The sequence below is a fragment of the Callospermophilus lateralis genome, chromosome 10 (assembly GCF_048772815.1).
Source record: "Callospermophilus lateralis isolate mCalLat2 chromosome 10, mCalLat2.hap1, whole genome shotgun sequence".
Taxonomy (NCBI): domain Eukaryota; kingdom Metazoa; phylum Chordata; class Mammalia; order Rodentia; family Sciuridae; genus Callospermophilus; species Callospermophilus lateralis.
The window spans coordinates 92784568-92802425 of record NC_135314.1 but is presented as its reverse complement, the minus strand read 5'-3'; the positions used below and the strand labels follow the sequence as shown (position 1 = coordinate 92802425).

Here is a 17858-nt window from a genome sequence, read left to right as displayed (position 1 = left end):
ACAAATCACTCCTTTGTACAGATGGTGAAATCTCAGACTTACCTGGTACATTTTATAGAATAGGTAGACTTCACTTTAAAGTGGTTTCATTGGAAAATGAAACCACTTCTATAGCCCTTAGGTATTTTTACAAAAAGTCAAGAACATTGGAAAGGAACATGTCTGATCTGTGAGCTCATGGTAACATCTTCCTTTCTCTTCATGCCAGGACAAGTTGAGAGTCTAATGATAAAGTCTGTTTTTGTGTGTGCATTTGTTGTATTGACTTGATTTTTCCCCCTCGGGTCTTGAAGTTTGATATCAAGGTAGAGTTTACCAGTAAAGAGATTTTTTTTTTTTCATTCGTTTGTTGTTGTTTTTCGTTTTAGATCTCTGAGAGCTGAAAGGTGAGAGTGAGTGAATGAAAGTGTGTGTGCTTATGTGTATGTGTGTATGCGTGCTGCTTTTCTGCCTAGGACCATGACCTTCCAAATTAAGGTCAGAGAGGTTGACTATTGGGATGGGCAACCTCTAAGAGAAACTGAGGAGCTGCAGGAAATGTCAGGGACACCCAGTTGCTAGCCCCTTCCCTTAGAATTTAGAATGAAGGTGCCCTGGTGTGATGCTAAATGGAAACATGCCTCCTCCTCCTGTGATCATTGGGTCATAGTAGCCCTGATGACCCTCTGTTCTCAGCAGCGACTCAGAAAACGTTAAATGGCCATTTTGGGACTTTGTACCTTTCCTGTACTTGGTCTTCTTCTGTCTTCTCCTCTCTTCTGTCTTAAATCTCTGCCGTCTATTTTTCTCTTTATTTTCTCTCCTACCTTCAAATCCATGCTGACATTGGCTCGGCTGAGTCCTAGTGGAGGCTCCAGATCAGCTCTCACCTATCACAGGCCTTTTGTCAACACAGGAATCCTTTTCTCCTTTTCTGCAGCTTCATATTCATCTGCTAGAAAACATGCCAGAATTCAGACTCCATAGAAAGCCCCCCTTGGCCATTAGCTGGAGTGAGCTCCCTGGCAACAGCCGGTCTTGAAAAGACATGTTGTACACTAAGCAGCTTCAGCTCTTGGTTCTCAGTTTGCCCATCTGCGAAGTGAGTGCATAGATTAGCCCATTGGTTCATATGCATTGACACCATTTTAATATCTCAAAGCAGAGTATTTACTGTTAACCTTTCAGATAGGAGACATTTTTGGAGTCTTTTTCACTATTGTTTGGCCTACTCATTTATTAATTATTTCAGCAGTTATAGAACATACCCCTCAGTGCCTACATGTTGTACACTGTCTTGTGAGTGATGTATGCATAGGAAAGATAATGTCTTTACTGTGATAGCTGAAAAAGCTAATGTATGCTTATCTTTTTGTACTTTTGAACCCATACAGATAGAACAGACAGCCACATGCTGCTCAGGTTTTTATGTTCAGTAGCTTCTTTATAACATATTTCTTTCTGGACTTTCTGAAAAGATTTAAAAAGGGTTCCATTGAGTTTCCTGGTAATGAGAATCTATGTACCAGTAGGCAGTTCATTCCTGCCCATCCTGTCATTTTGGAAATGAAGTTTCTGACAAAACCGTCTGGTAGACCGTGTTTAGAATTTAGTCAGGGATCAGCAGCCCTCTTGAGGGCAGCTCACTGGAGTTGGTCTTTGAGTTGGTTCCGTATTCCTGTGTTACCCAGGCTTGGCTTCAAGGAAGGAAAGGAAATGTTGCGGCAAGGAGAGCATCTTCTGGCCCACAGGGCGTGTGAAGGCACCAGGCCCTGGCTGTCCCTCTGCAGCTTACTGCTGGTAGTTTATGGAGTCAGGTGCACGTGGTACCTGCAGCTATTTCCACACCCTGCCCTAGTGAACCCAGTGGGCCAGGAGAGTAGGAAGGGGATGTTTTGCTGGAATCATCCCAATTCTCCCAAGAGCCAGAACTCCACACCCCCCTGAAAGGACATTCTGCCCCAGCCACATACCCATGGCCTCTCTGTTGTCCAGGGGACTGCAGAAACAAACCTAGAGTGCAGAAAGATTGTGGGCTACAGGGACTTGCAGATCACTGCCTGAGAGGGAGACAGGTGAGTCTCAATGTTGTGCTCAAGAGGAGGACTCAGCCCTCACTTTTTTCTTTTGCTAAATTTGTAATCACCAATCCGAAAAGGTGATTGATGTAGAATTTTGAAAGTCTTAGAAACACTTAGCAGCCTTTTTCTCTGCTAAGGTTGAAAATGCTATTCTGAGTTGCTCTTCCTTTTAAGATCCACCTTAGTGAACAGCTAACCACCTGCTGGTTTCTTAAGCACTAGGCCCTGTGGGAGATCTAGTGGGAAACAGAAAACAGAACAGGGCATAATGCAGGGGGAAGCTGATACATCATCTCTCACTCAAGTTCTTTGTCATTAATTTCACATCACTGTTTCATAGAATTCACTTGAAATCTACTCATGATAGGTCTATTTAAAAAAAAAAAAAAGAGTTAACCTCCTGTTTTTCTCCATTAATAACTAACTAGGTAGTCCCTTAATTTTTAAACTAATGTGGAATGACTAGCTATGAAAAGATAATGAGCAACTATAAATGGAACATTCAGATGTCTTTACTTTCCATCAGTGGTATCAATTTTGATTTTCACCGGCCACCAATTAGTTTTCATTACTCAAAAATGTATGGCCTTTCCTCGCCAAGTATCCATGTTGTCATGACTGGTGAGCTCTCCTACGAGTTCAGAGCCACCGGTTTGAGAACCAGCCCTGCATTTCTGCAGATCCCTAGCCACTGACCCTTCCTGGGGAGACTCCCCATTGTGAGCAGGAAAGCAGAAGCCCATTTTCCATGTGGTTTTTCACTTGGCTATTGGTTGAGTCATCATCACATTTTAATTTCTTTCTGATCACAGTGTGCTCCCCCACCAGTTTGCCTTAACCTGCAAGTAATGGTCATTCTGGCAGAAAGCAAGTTTCTTTTTGCTAGATGCAAGTATTATACTTAGTGCTGACTTAAAAAAAAAACCTTCTTGGGGAAAAACTTAACTTGTTGTTAAACTGCAAAGTGTGCTTAAATGATAGAGCTCTGAAGATGGAGGTTCTTTCCCACAGTGAGAGATTGGTGGGAGGGGAAAGATGGAGGTATTGCTATGGCCGACCACTGTGACTGTTCTGTCCTCTTCTTGGGCACTCTTTCTAGCTAAAGTAACCTCCGGATTTCTTTCCTGCTTGAAGACATCAATATCCAGCAGAGGTGGGTGGAAGATTTCTTTCTAGAAGCTGTCCAGGAAGGATCTTGAGGCCAGAGAGGCTCTCAGGTAGAGAGGGCCTTTTAGGAAAAGGAATTGGGAACCTTTTGATAGACCCTCTCATAAAAGCCTTCCCAGTCTGTTTTAACGTTCCTAAATAGATAGTGATCTGGCCTTTTCTTTGAAAACTTGAGAAAAGGAGTGCATTTCGTGGACAGATAAGAACTTTCTTTTCCATTTTAGAAAAAAACGAGTTCTGAAAAGAAGGCATTTATGGTAACCTGGTTTGTAAGTTACACTCTTAGATAGAGTGTGCCATGTGGAATGCTGACTGGCACTGTTACAGCTGGTCACTCAGACCAAACACAGCCCTCCTGGAACTTGCTGTGGGTATGTGCTATGGCTCCGTGGTAATGGTATTCACCTAGAGAGGCCTGGATTAATGGTTGCTAACTGGTCATGAAAAATTTGACACATAAGCCTCAGTCTATCCACCTGAAAAATAATGTCCATTATCTCACAAGTATGTTAAGATTGGATGAGATAATGAGGGCAGTAGCAGGTTCAGTGTCATGATTGGTCCATGTTGGTGATGAGAATCTGCCTAAGCAGACGTTAAAATCTGAGGTAGGAAAAGTCAACGATTGGAAGGATTGTGTGAAGGGAATATGATATTCTTATTTAAGAATTTACACAGGAGCCCTGAGGTTAGCATTACTGGTTTGAAGTAAACAAAGCCTGATTTCAGTGCCATATAGAGCTGCAAACAGGCTATTAATAAGCTTAGCTTCTGGCCATGACATGGAGGGGTTATGTGGAAGAACCAGAAAAAAAATAGGTCTGTGGGAATGTGACTAGCGGAGTTCCTAAGAATCTTCCTCACATGTGACTCAACTAGCCCCAAAAGGAAGTACATATCTCGTTTCCTGGTGACTGAAGAGCCAACATAGCTGTGAAGCCCAGAGACTAAGGATGAACTAAATGCCTCAGGAGTCAAGGGAAGCATAATGTGAAGTCAAGAGAAGAGCCCAGCAGCTTAGAGCCCAGAAGTCCCTGGGGGAAGCCTTTGGAGCCAGGCCAGGTCAGGCCATGCCCAGCAATTCTGTTGCAGAAACCTCCTTGAGTGGGTGGCAGCCCCCTACCACATCTTCTCAAACATCTGGTTCAGATGGAGCCTGCCTAGCTCATCAAAAGACTGAGCTAGCCCCCCTTGGAGGAATCTGGTAGCTGTTTATCAGACTCCTGGGCAGCTTGGGTGGTGGCTCATTGGTATTGATAATCTCTTTGCACATGGGCTTTTCTGATTAGGTGACAGTCGTTTTAGGAATAAAGGAAGAAGAGCATAACAAGCAGAATGACTTACTGAGTCCCTGGAAATGGATGAGGAGAGCTACCTTGAGAACTTGATTGTCTCTCTGAGGTGTGGCCCTCCCTTGGGTTGAAACAGTGTCTTGGCTCAGTGATGCCAGTGCCGGACTGGAATGTACCAGGAAGGTTAGCACTTGCCCAGGCCCTGTGATCTTTTGTGACTGCACTCATAAGAGAGTGCAGAGTGGGGTCTAAGCATCCTTTGGCACTCTGTTTGCCATTGGCCAGCTTTCAAATATGGCTTAAGCTGCAGCTGGCACCCAGCACAGTGAGTGTCCACACCACCAGCCTTCGCTCTCACATCCATTGGTTTTAGAGAGCCAGAGAAATTGTTTCTCCCCACTAGAGCTGAAGCTGGGCAAGGCATAACTCAGAGGCATCAGGCATAGTTAAAAGGAACCCCCCTTTTTAGGGACCACAGCCCCAGACATGGCACACCTGAAACAGGTTCTCTCCCTGCTGTTCACTGTATGTGCAAGTTGGAGCCGGGGCCGTAGACCTTGTGGGACCTTATCTGAGGCTAAATCACAAATATTCACCTTGGCCCCGGCACCCATTTTATCAATTTGTGTTTGTTGCGCCTGCTGGTTACCAGCTGGAACGTGGCCGCTGTGGGCCTTGGCTAGGTGGGAAACCCAAGCCCATCCATCTCTTGGCTCACTTTTAAGTTGTACAGGTGCTTGTACTAAAGTTACCCCATGGTTCCTTTCCTCTCCTTTTACTTGGGCAGCCTCAACACACTGATATTATCAAAGCACTTGACATCAGATGAACACCAGTATTTGGAAAGACATAGGAAAACTGTATTAGCTTATTTGAACCAGAGGGACCTGCTGATCATTCTTGGCTTTTTTAAGTAGCCACTCCTTGCCTGCTAACAGAACAGCTAGTATTCTAGGACATAAAATGCACGCAGTGATTATTTAATAGCGTGCAACCACAAACCATTCCACCGCCTTTTCTTACCTTGGAAACATCTTCTGTGCCAGTGTGCTTGGTAAAATCAAAGAGGCATCACTAAGAGGAGGGTGGGGCTTGGCACAAGGAACTTGTGAATCCACCCAGATGTGGAGTGTCCCCACCTCCCTGTTATGACCCCCGTCTTACATATAGTCATGCTGAACACACCGTGCTCTTTTATTCTTTCTTTTTTTTTTTTTTTCCTCAAGCCAACATTTACCTTTGATGTTGCCCAGGGTCAGCCAGGGCTGGAACAACTTCTAAATATAGACGCACGAGCAGACTAAATCTCAGAGCCTGGCTGCAGTTCAGTTGGCCAGAGCAGCTTTATTTTTTATTTGATTTATCATTGTGTTTCTGACAGGTTGGATCATGTTGTTACAGAGAGTGCCCGGCCCAGAATCATTTTGCCCATGTCTGGATCCAGCAGCCATGGGCCACAGCACGTGACAACTGATAACCAAATTCATGTCATTCATTTAGCAGGCCATGATCCAACCTGGCAAGTACAACTCAGGAGGAAGTCAGCTCTTCCTGAGAGAACCTCTTAAGAGAAGGAGGGCAGAGTTCAAGAAAGCACCAGAGAGGCTACAAGCACATGGCCAGAGGGAGCCAGTTCCCCATGGATTCTAGCAGTCTCATGTTGGTTGGCTATCCTTTTATGCCAGGATTGAAGATGTTGTAAAAAGGAACAGGAAGAATCATTTCCAATCTGTTAATTTTAAAGCAATTGAAAATATCAGCCAACTTCATCTATCAGTGCCAGTAGTGTTGGGAAACCCACTGGCAGTGTTGTCAGTGCCAGGTTAATTGGTGACGTTAGCCAGGGCAACCACTGCCCCGCAATCTACAGAATTACTCTGGCAGGAAAACACTAGCCTGAAGTAATTGGGATATATGGGAGTTATGTAGAGAATTGGCCATGGAAATCTTAACTAGCCCATTGAGGGAATTCCTCCTTCCAAGTACTGGACACGGCTGTCCATGAGAATTCTGGGAGAGAAAGAAAAACTGACTTGACAAGGTTTTTCTGGGTTTCTGCCTCTCCATTACATTCTTTTCCAAATTAACGCGAACAACAATGTGTTGTGTTTAAACATATTTTCAACTTTAAAAATCAGTCACATTTTATGAACTGAATCAAAGAAATACTTTTTATATACTCAGTTATGAGTTTTCAAACAGGCAAACCCATCTGTAAATTGGTTTCTCAGCTGGAACTGACTTCCATCGTCTGTAAACAGATATCCAGAGAGAGATGGAAACCTGGTTCTATGTGGAGGTCCTTTGAAAGGTTGTTTTGTTTGTTCACCCCTGTGGTTTTGTCACCGGAGACTCCAGGATTCCTCTCTACTCAGGACAAGTGGGGTCCTTGGCATACCTGATGGAAAGTGCCAGACACACAGACAAAAGTTTATTTAGAAAAGCAGAGGCACATCAAGGGAGAATGTGGGCCATCCCCAGAGGCAGAGACAGCAAACTTTTGGTGTGGAGTGTTGTTGTTGATAGAGGGACAGCAGCTAGGAGCTGGACTGGAGGTGGAGGCAGGGTGGAGCTGTGAAATTTTGCATGAGTTTTCCCTGCTAGACATTTCGCCTTCAGGTTCTTTTCTGCAGGGAGTGGCACAGGTCAGGGGTAAGGGACAAGGGCCAACGGTACAGGCTAAGGACACGGGCTGGGTTTGCTGGCTAATTAATGCTTGCTTTGCATTTCAGCAGTTTGTGGGCCTTTTCTGCATCTAGGGACTCGGTGGCACTTCTCTTTTGAAACTTCTCTTTTGAGACGTCTATCTTTCCTTTTCTGAATGCCCAAATTTCTATTTGTTTAAGGCTGTGCCCTACCCAAAAAGTCCTCCAAAGAGTATTGTTATGTCTGTATCTAAGAACCTCCTCATGATTCTAGGAATTTGGGATCCCATTATTAAAAGTTTTAATTCAATCTAAAGTGCAGTTCTACATGCTAAAGTAACTGCATTGCCTTTGCTTGACAATTTTGGTTGATCTTTGTTGTCTAGGAATCTAGTTACATTTTTGGCTTCTATAGTAGTAATCTTTAAATATCCATTAAAAAATAAATTTAAGTATCTAGTTTGTTAAATGGCTTTGAAGGAACATGCATTTATACTAAGGGCAAATAGAAAATAGGATTCTTTACTCAAGCAGGTATTAAGCATTTGGGGTGCTAGCCCACATATTTCACTCTCCCACGTCCTGGTTATTTACAGTGTGGGAGAAATTTATAAAAATTTACTGAGGTTCAGAGAGGTAAAACTTCATACTACAAACATATGGACATTAAAATAAACGAGTGGAATATCACACAACAAATTACCTCAAAACTAAATGGCTTAAAACAATCGCTTTCTTGTGCCCAGATTCTGGATTAGGTAATGGCTTATCTGTGCTCTGTAATGTCTGGAGTCTCAGCTGGGGCTACTCATTGATGGGGGACAGGAGTTTTCTAGGAATCTTCACTCACAGGTCTAGATGCCAGTGCTGGTCTGGGTGGAACTTACCCAAAGCCCTCCAGAAACCTTTCCATCTGGCCTGGGCCTCTCTCGTAGCATGGCAGCCTCAGGGTGGTCAGAATTGCAAGGTGAGGGTCCCAGAAAGAGGCAGAAACTGTCACCTTTTCAGACCCAGCATTGCAAAGTCACCCAGCTTAATTTCCACTCCATTCTGTCATTTCTAGAGAGTCACCTTCAAGAGAAAGGGAATGTACCATTTCTCAGCACAAGAGAATCCAGGAATTCTGGTACATGTTTAAAATTGTGATGTAAGGCTTCTCTCTACTCCTTTTGTTACTAGAGTCCTAGGCCAGAGAACGAGGACTCCCCCAGAGTCACCTGGGGATCCAGCTAATCAAAACCAAACAGAACAGGTAACAGTGAAAATCATGAAAAGAACTTTAATCTGTGTAGCTACACCAAGAAGATGGAGGACCCACGTCCTTAGACCTGTCTTTAATGGACTGACAATGACATTGAGGTTTTATAGAAAGAGAATGAGTGCAAGGGTCAGGAGTGTGTGTAGCTGAAGCTTCTCACCTGCCAAAGCTGGTGACCTTGATCCCGTCTGGTCTATCCCAGCATCATCTCAGGGTGGGTTAAGTGGGGCCGTGTCTATGAGAAGTTGCTGTTGCCTGGGGTAGAGTTTTAACACATTACCAGATGTTTATGGGGTCAGACCTTCCAGGAACCCAAGGTGACTCAGAGGAATGGAGATGATTGCAAAATAGAGTCTTACATCCTGCATTAACCATCCATAAGACATTTGGAGAAGTGAAGAGTCTAAGTCCTTGTTATACTTTTCTATTTTATAGCATGTGTGGTGTTTAGATACTGTGCCCTACAACTTTTAGCTACAAGGGCATAAACTTTGAAGTACAACGTAAGTATTTTTCCTACCGCTATTTCTCTTTTGAGGATTCTGAAGAGAGGGAGAAGGAAGAAAAACATACATGGACAAATGCAGTGATGGGAAGGTGTTACCAAAAGCTCAGTCCTTGTCTCCTGTGCCCGTCCAGCAACGACATGTTTTGAGAAAAAGGAAAAAGAAGGTTTATTGCTTTGCTAGCACAGGGAAACACAAGGGACTTCTGTCCCAGAGGCTGTGATTCTGCCTATCGGGGGAGCAGGGGGAGTTTAAAGTGATTCAAAGGCTGCATTCCACATGTTCTCAGGTCCCAATTGTAAATCACATGTTAATTTGGAAGATAGTTATTTCTGAAATCTTCTGGTGCCATCCTCAAAGTCTGAATTACTTAATTCCTACAGTGGGTGTGTACTCAGGGACAGATAACTGCCTAGGATCGGGGAGAAACATAATCCTGTTTCCCCTGAAACAGCCATCCATCGGACATTTGGAGACAAGAGGGACTGGGAGAGAGTAGGGAGGAATGAGGAGAGAGAAAGCGAAAGAAACATGTCCATTTTACAAGTAAGTTACACTGGCAGAGCAGTAAGGGCTGTATTCAAAGTATAGAGTGGACACTGTTACAGTAGGGCTGAGACCCTCTCCCCAGTGCTACCCAGCTGGCTGGAGGGACGTGCAGCAGTGGCATTCGGATTCTGCCCTTCTCCACCAACAGATGGGAGGCCTGTGCCTGCCCACCAAGATAAACACATTTGGGTCAGTGTCTGTGCCTCAGTTGTGTCCCCCACCACCTCCCACTGGGAAAATTCAGCCAAAGGATTTGTTTTCTCTTTTTTTCCCCCTCTCTCCCTCCCTCCATCCCTTCTTTTTTCTTCTTTTCATTTCTTTCTTTCATTCATTCAGGGGTTATAAATTACTTTTTGTGAACATGTTGTACCAGGGATTAAACGAGGGGGCTTTACCTTTGAGCTACATCCCCAGCCTTTCCCCCAGCTCTCCTCTTTTTTGAGACAGTCTTTCACTGAGTTGCCAAGGCTGATCTCAAATTTACAATCCTCCTGCCTCAACCTCCTGTGTCACTGGGATTTCAGGCATGCACCACCACACCCAGCATAAATTACATTTTTTAGGGTACCACTACCCTCAATTAATAGCTAAATTTATTTTTTAACTATAGAGTAGGAAGAAATGAAAAAATATTCAAGTAGGTAGAAGGATAAAAAGGGAAAAAAAATGTTCCTAAACATATTTGAAATCTTTTATATTTGTAGTTTATCCCCAAATTTTATTTCAAAGAATGAGAGTACTGTGGTAAGACATTTTTCCCCTCAAGGGAGAAAGATCTTAAAGTTTCATCTTAAAGTCTGCAGGGTGTGGTCATTTTCCATGAAGCAACCATTGAAAAGCCTGCATTTTAAATGCTTCCCAAGCTCCCTCCTCTCACCCTGTCCGTTTACATCTGACAAAAGGTTGGAGATTATTGCCACTCATCAGAATTAGCTGGAATAGTGCAGGACCTGGAACAACACCTGGATTCTCATTATTACTAGGACTTGTAGCCAGAAATGTGACCCCTCTAAAAAGTGAGTGAGTCTGCCGGTGCAGCAGTGATGCAGATGTGGTTCTGTGTTCTAAGGCCGGGACTTTCCCACAGATACGGTAACTTCCCTGTGTCAGTCCAGCTGTGAAGAGAGGTACTTGCTTGTCCATGTTTAGGTAAGTGAGATGTCCAGCCTAGGCCAGGTAACAGAGCTGTAAGGACATTAGGGCCTGGGCTATCTGAATAGTGGAGGAGATGGGGAATGAGCTGGCCCAGGGGTGTCCAACATGTGGATAACACACAGTGTGGATTTGTTCTAAGGAGGGAAAAGAGGCAAAGCAGGGAGCTCAGGGCTGGGAAGGACTGATGGCATAGGTGACATGAATGTGAGCCGACTGGCTGGCAAGCAGAGTCCTTTCTTAGAGAGCAGTTTTGATCAGACATGGAGGGCAAGTGCCTGGGCCCCGATCAGGAAATAGTTCCCCACCATGATAAACTGGTGTTCACAAGCTAGATGTGGATGAGGAATGATAGATAAGCAAGAACTGTGAATTCAGTTGAGTGAGAAGAGGAACAGCTTGCAAAAGGACACAATCCAAGTTTGTAATGTACTACCCCACACCAAATAGAGCACCTTGAGTTTTATTTGCACAGTTGATTTTTACTCCAAGATTTCTTCATAGTCTAGTAAAGATTAACCTTGCCCTGGAATGAACTCTGAATGAGCTGTAGAAACAAGCATTTGGGCTTGCCCAAGATTATGAGATGGAAACAAGCCAGTGAACCCTGAAAGTCTGCCCTTTTCTTGGCTCATAGGCTCTGGCAATAGAAAGTGAGGCCAGAACACAGCTAGGGGTTATATTGGTTCATGTCAAAGTAGGTCAGTAGCCTACGGCTAGGTGTATTCCAGAATGACCAGTGGCATGGGCTTTGAGTCCCCTTACCCATTTCTCTAACTGATGAAGTTTCCTTTCCCTTCCTTTCCACAAATAGGAACTCCAGAGGTCACCTTAGAGAGGTTCTGATCCTGAGTGCTCGTGCACTGCATACCTAATCTTCTAAGGCCCAGAGAGTCAAGGTGAACTAGGGGTTCATCCCTGTGGTCCAGCCAACTTCTAGGCCCTTGGATCCCTGTGGCCCAAGTGGCCCAGCAGCAGTGGATGATAAGAATTAGGCCTTGTCGAGGCTGCCCCGCTGCTTGTGTTTGACCAGATTATTGATCACAACAGACCTAAAAAGGGTTAGGATGTTACCCATTCCACTAAGGCCATGCTTTAGTAGGGAAGTTTGCACAAGACAGACTTCATTATTAAAAACTCAGTTTTCTCTAGGCACAGTGACACACATCTGTAGTCCCAGCAACTCAAAGAATCTGAGGCAGGAGGATTGCAAGTTTGAGGCCAGCCTGGGCAACTTAGTGAGACTACTATCTTAAAATAAAATTTTAAAAGGCTGGGGATGTAGCTTGGTGGAGTACCCTCAGTTCAATCCCCAGTACCAAAAAAAAAAAAAAAGTTTAATAAGTAAAGCTAGCATTTCTCAGTTATCCTGTAAAGTTTGAGTTAGCTTTTATTAGAAGGAATATGCCACAGATTATAACCTCTCAAAATCATTAAGAGCCACATTGTCTATAAAACGTGGTGAATGTTGTACCATCTATAAAACTTCATTGACAATAACATCTTGGACACATTTAATTTCTGACAAATATGTTATCACTCCTGTCAGTTCATAGAAGTATTCAATCTTCTAAAGCAATCTTCCAGCCTTTGTTTTTTCCCCCCTAACCCCGTGTCTAATCAATAAGAACCAGGTAATATTTTACTTGTAAATACGATTTGTAACCTGCGATCTCTCTTGGTTTACCAACAGATTCTTAGTTCTTCTGTACCTTACAACATGTGCTTACTCTTAATGCTTATCCCTCAGAGCCATCTGAGAGCCTGGCATGTTGTACAAGCCAGCAGGATGCATAGGCCACTGCATTTGGTCGCTGGAGCCAATGGTCTTGTCTGTCTCCACTTGCTAACCTCCAGCTAGAGGTCACTTTTGTGCCGTGATGACTTTTGTGAATATTAAGTCTTTTCTTTCCAGATATCCCTTTTATATTAAATTCCATGCCATAAATTAATATTCTGTTATTCAAAACCTTTTCTCATGTCTGAAATATTTTGTTATCCTACTTTCTCTTATTTTTGTTTTAGTCTCGGTGACTTCTAGAAATTTGCCAATGAAGCTGTAATTCTTTAACTCTGAAATATTTGTATTCTTACCTCTTCCAACTAAGACATTGTGTCTAAAATTTGATCCCAAAGTTCCAGCAACCCTGGATCCATTCTACATGTTCTGGAGTTCCATGCACTAGTGGTTCATCTTAGAAAGTGTTAAGATGGAAAATCTGGCATGTTTTGTACAAAGATGTTAGAGTTTATTTAGCAATAATTCTTCATACTGAAGTAGATTTTTTTTAAAAAAAAATATGTAAGTAATATAGGGAAATGTTTTGAAGGTCCCATTATGCTTTCTTCTTATATTGAGTTCAAATGCTGTGGCCTTTTTAAAGGGATGTTTAATTTCTATTATTGATTGCCACCCCCCACCCTTTTACTTTAAGCCACAGATAGTCTGGTTTTTACAACATTAAAATAATTTAACCTAAGAAGGAATAGACTGACTTTTATATACTGGCTATAGTTCTAAGCACCAGAAATGGGCAAAGGAGACCAAACAAAGAAATAGGAAAATGAGGCATTGAAAGGGAGCAGGGAGCCAACATGTGTTTGGAAGGAATGATAGCTTCCATTGTGGCAGAGTATTTTGTCCTCCTTTTGCAGTTTACTCTGAGTTTAGAAATAGAGGAAGAAAGAAGGTAGATGGTACTACAGACTGAAATCAGTATAGAACACACCAGGCCTCACATTGAATGTAATCAGACACTGGCTGTACTTATGCAGATTTATGCATAAAGTTTTCCTATGAATAAATCACCAAATCAACCTTAACACTCAAGGTTAATGTAAGTCATGTATGCCAGCCACAGTGACTTCTGAGTATCAACTGGAACTGTTAGCTTTTACTAACTTGTTACCTCCTAGTTGTGCTTGAATACCCTCTGGACCCTTGACAAAATGAACTTTGAATCTTAAAGACCTGTAGGACTTCCATGGCCTTCCACTGGAAAAGGCAATACCTTGCTTGGGAAGGAGATAGTGTAGGGGGATTATGAGGATGAATATGGTATGGCCTCTTTTAATCTACTCATTCTAGTGACATTCGAGCTAGTTAGGTGTTTATTTTATTTTTACTTACCCTTCACCCAGAATGTGTTCTAGTGGTTAGCATTTAGAGGCTTGCTTAAAGGAGGGAGTTGCTTAAATATGCCTAGGGGGAAATGTGCTTGCTTTGTTCTTTATAAAAATAAATTGAGAATTGTAGACATATTCCTGAAGGTCATGGGACTGACAGATTAAAAATGCTAAGATCCTTTCAGGATTAGCATGTGGTTTTCTTTTGCATGAACACAGATAAGATAATATGGATTAAAGGTAAGACACGTTGTTCTAGCAAACTGCTAATATGAGTATTCCATGCCTCTGAGCAGGCATAGTATTGTTGGGTTTTTTCCATGGATCTATTAAGAGGTTCCACTGGGTGTTTTATTTTTATTTCAAGGAATTTGAAGCATTCTGTAAGTATACGAAGGCATGAAAAATATTTTTTTCTCTTCATAGGAAACTTAGAGAGTGAGTGCAATATTTATAGATGAGTTAAACCCATATTCTAGGTGCTTATCAGATATTTTGTTCAACTCTGCAAGCATTGATTGAGCTCCCAACTTGTCCAAAGCACTGTTAAGCACTGTGAAGGGGAAAATAGATATAGACAAGATGATCCAAAGGCATGTGATCCATGTTTAGGGATTGGCAACCAAACACTGGAATTACCTGTGAGGGGACTGAAGGTCACTGGCCAAGGGAAGTGCTGCTCACTTTGTGAGCTGCACAGGCTGCTCCCCCAGTGCACGGGAGTCCCTGGGAAAGGCTGTGCGGTTGTAGAGCACTGGTAGCAGTCAAGTTCTTGATTGATCACATCGGGCAGTTTTGACCAAACCTTATAGATTGGGATCAACAACATCACTTCGTGCCTGAAAGGAGCTTTTTTTATTATTATTATTTTGTTAACCAAAAACTAATTTTGAAACACCCCAGGTACCATGGATTACCTGCCTTAGTTATGGAATTTTCTGCAGTGCCTTTATGTTAAGGAGATTTCACTGTCGAGCACTTTATGTGCAACATGGATCTTCCTTATAAGCTTTCCTTCTTTGTTTTATTCACCCAAACTAAAAAATTAAACAGTTATTAAGAATGGTCCTAGCTGGGCACAGTGGCACAGACCTACAATTCCAGTGACTCTGGAGGCTAAGGCAGGAGGATTGCAACTTAGTGAGAACCTGTCTCAAAATTAAAAATAAAAAAGGCTCTGAGTATAGCTCCATGGTAAAGCACCCCTGGTTTCAACCCTCAGTACCAAAAAATAAAAATAAAAAAATGTTTCTTCATTTTTTCATGGTTGTTTAAAAAAAATTACATGGAAGGTCTTATTTTTTTCTTTTAGGGAAAAAGAAACAGTGGTTTCAGACAGTGCTTCTTTGGGAGCCAGAAGCACTGCAAGTTGACAAAGCTTTGTCCAGCCATGGGGTACACGTTCAGGCTGGCTGCTCGGAATGACATTGGCACCAGGTATATAATGTTTCCTTCTCTTCTTGCCCTTCAGCTTTTAGGTGGTGATTCTGGACCTTTCTTCTTGTTGCTGGGAGGTGTGAGGGAGCCCACTACTCCACATTGGGCCAGCTTGAGATTTTCAGAATAGAAATACTCGGGTGGGGAAGGCCCCTTTGCAGTCTGTTAACTATATAATGAAGGCCCCTTGAGGGGTCTCAGAACCAAGATGAAGTACAGATTTTGAAAGGAATGTCTTATGGGGCTTCATTTTTTTTTTTTTTTTAACAGCACCCTCCACCTCCCTTTTTAAGCAATCTTGTCCTGGTTGCCTTTTTAAATTATGAGTATTTCATGACAAAAAGAGAAGTGTGTTGGGCCTGCCATTCTCATGGAGCCCAGGGAGATATTCCCAGCCTGGAGAAACCTGGGCTGTCCTGGATTCCACTGCCTGCCCCAGGCTGCAGGAGGAAACGCCAGGACAGGTGTGCTGCCAGGCACCCGTTGACTAGAGAGGCTTTGAAAAGGCTACACTTTAACTCTTGATGAAGGGAAGAATCTTTTTCTTTCATCGCTGTTTGTTGAAAATCTTCCAAAAGATTCAGCCCATCAGTGGTCCCCAGCCTTTCCAGCCTGAAGAACCTCTTTCCAACATCACAGAGTTTTGCAGAACTGCCCTCTGGACACCCATGGTGGCCATTGTAGTTTTAGAGTTCCCTGGGTGAAGAAGTCATAATGATAAAGGTGTCTGTGGTTCAGGGATTTTTAAATGAATTTGGAAGCCTCTGTAAACTTTTGAAAAACCCGTACTGTATCTATTTGTGAAACATTTATTTCATCAATAGTTATTAGTGCTCACATTGATTTGAAGGCACTTTGGGAGCTTTAACTCATAGCTCGATAAACATGATACTGTATGCCGTGCTTTATGTTCAGTGCTTTTGGAGGTAAAATAAATTCTTAAGTCCTGTAACTGCTGTGCTTTTCTAACATAACTGTGGGGCGGTGGGGGATAGGGCAAGTCGAAGGTTACAGCAGGGGATATCACACAAGGGGTCCTTGCCTGTCTTTTCTGACTGAACCTGTCCAACCCCAATTTTCCAACCCAAGCAGAGTGGGCAAGTACAGGCCCAGCCTTCCCCTTATCAGGACTCCTCACCAGCTCCTCAGTGTGTGTCTCCTGTGTTCATCTCTCTGCAGTGGCTACAGCCAAGAGGTGGTGTGCTACACATTAGGAAACATCCCTCAGATGCCTTCTGCCCCCAGGCTTGTTCGAGCTGGTGTCACATGGGTCACACTGCAGTGGAATAAGCCAGAGGGCTGTTCACCTGAGGAAGTGATTACTTACACCCTGGAAATTCAGGAGGACGAAAATGTAAGTTTTTCGGGTTTGTATCTCCACATGTGTCCTGTGTAAGTCAGCACTATCATACCCACAAGGTACTGTGAAAGTCGACTAGCTACCTCAGTTCAAACCAAACTTTTTTTTTTTTCTTTCTGTCAAAACCAAACTCTTAATCTGTGCCACTGCCACCACCACTACCAACAGGAACCTGCTCTTCCCCATCTTAGTAAATGGCATGCTGTCTTTCCACATGGGGAAACCAGAACCCCTGGAGTCATCCTTGACCCCCATATGTGATCAGTGAGCAAATCCTTGCAAATCTTTCTTTAAAATTATCCATAAATTGAACCATTTTTCACCATCTTCACATACCCTTTTACTAGTCACCTCCATTTCACCCCTGGATGACTGCAATGGCCTCTTAATATTCTCCCCATCTTCACCCAAACTCTGTGACAGTCTGTTATCCATCCAGAGCCTGAGTGGTCCTGCAGAATACAAATGGATCATGTCTCTTCTCTGCACAGTACTGTCCCCCTCATCCAGAGTACAAGCCAGAGCTTTTCCAGTGTGCACACAGCTCTAGGTGGCTAGGTTTCCCCCACTGCCACTATGCCCTCCACTGTTGTCTCATAGCCGCATGTCTGTGCTTTGGACACCCCAGGTGTGTTCTGGCCTCTTGGCTTTTGCATTCCTTGCCTTCCAGACACCTTTGACTCACTCCCCGCATTTCCTTCAGGTCTCCTCTCAAACATCACCTCCTAGGACAGCCCTTCCCGGACCACTCTATAGAAGAGCACCGACCAGCAGAACATTCCACAGTGATGGAAATGTTCTGCAGTTTATGCTGTTCATCAATGCTTCACTGAGATGCATGTGGCTGCAAGCTATTGAAATATAGCTAGGGGCCTAAGGAGTTGAATTTTTAATTGTGTATGAAATTTGATTTTAAAGAGCTATATGTACCAGTGGCTTAGGAGGCCTAGATAGAATGATCACAAGTTTGAGGCCAGCCTCAGCAGTTTAGCAAGACCCTTAGCAACTTAGTGAGACCCTGCTGCCAAATAAAAAGGACTGGGGATTTAGCTCAGTAGTGAAGCACCCCTGGGTTCAATCCCCAGTAACAAAAAAATAAATAAAATATACTGTGCTTAACCCATGCAGCTATAGAAAGCAGCGCCTCACTACTCCACCAGTCCACCCTCTCACCAGCTTTAGTTTTCGTCACAGCACTTAACACTGCACGACATGCTTTCTACTTGCATGTAGGGTTTCTTTTTTCTCTCTAATCTCGCCCCAAGTTAGCTTAAGCTTCTTGTGGGTTAGGTTCCGTGTGTTCTTG

General features: G+C 43.3%; 1 protein-coding gene across 4 annotated transcripts in view; it reads left to right on the top strand.

Annotated features, from left to right (window-relative positions):
- Fndc3b (fibronectin type III domain containing 3B) overlaps nt 1–17858 on the top strand; it is a 325529-nt gene that overhangs the window by 244808 nt on the left and 62863 nt on the right. For all 4 annotated transcript variants that reach the window (XM_076867793.1, XM_076867792.1, XM_076867790.1 and 1 more), the window contains exons 12-13: nt 15068–15192; nt 16372–16546. In XM_076867793.1, the coding sequence (XP_076723908.1) occupies nt 15068–15192; nt 16372–16546 (300 nt within the window). The remainder of the gene's footprint in view (nt 1–15067; nt 15193–16371; nt 16547–17858) is intronic.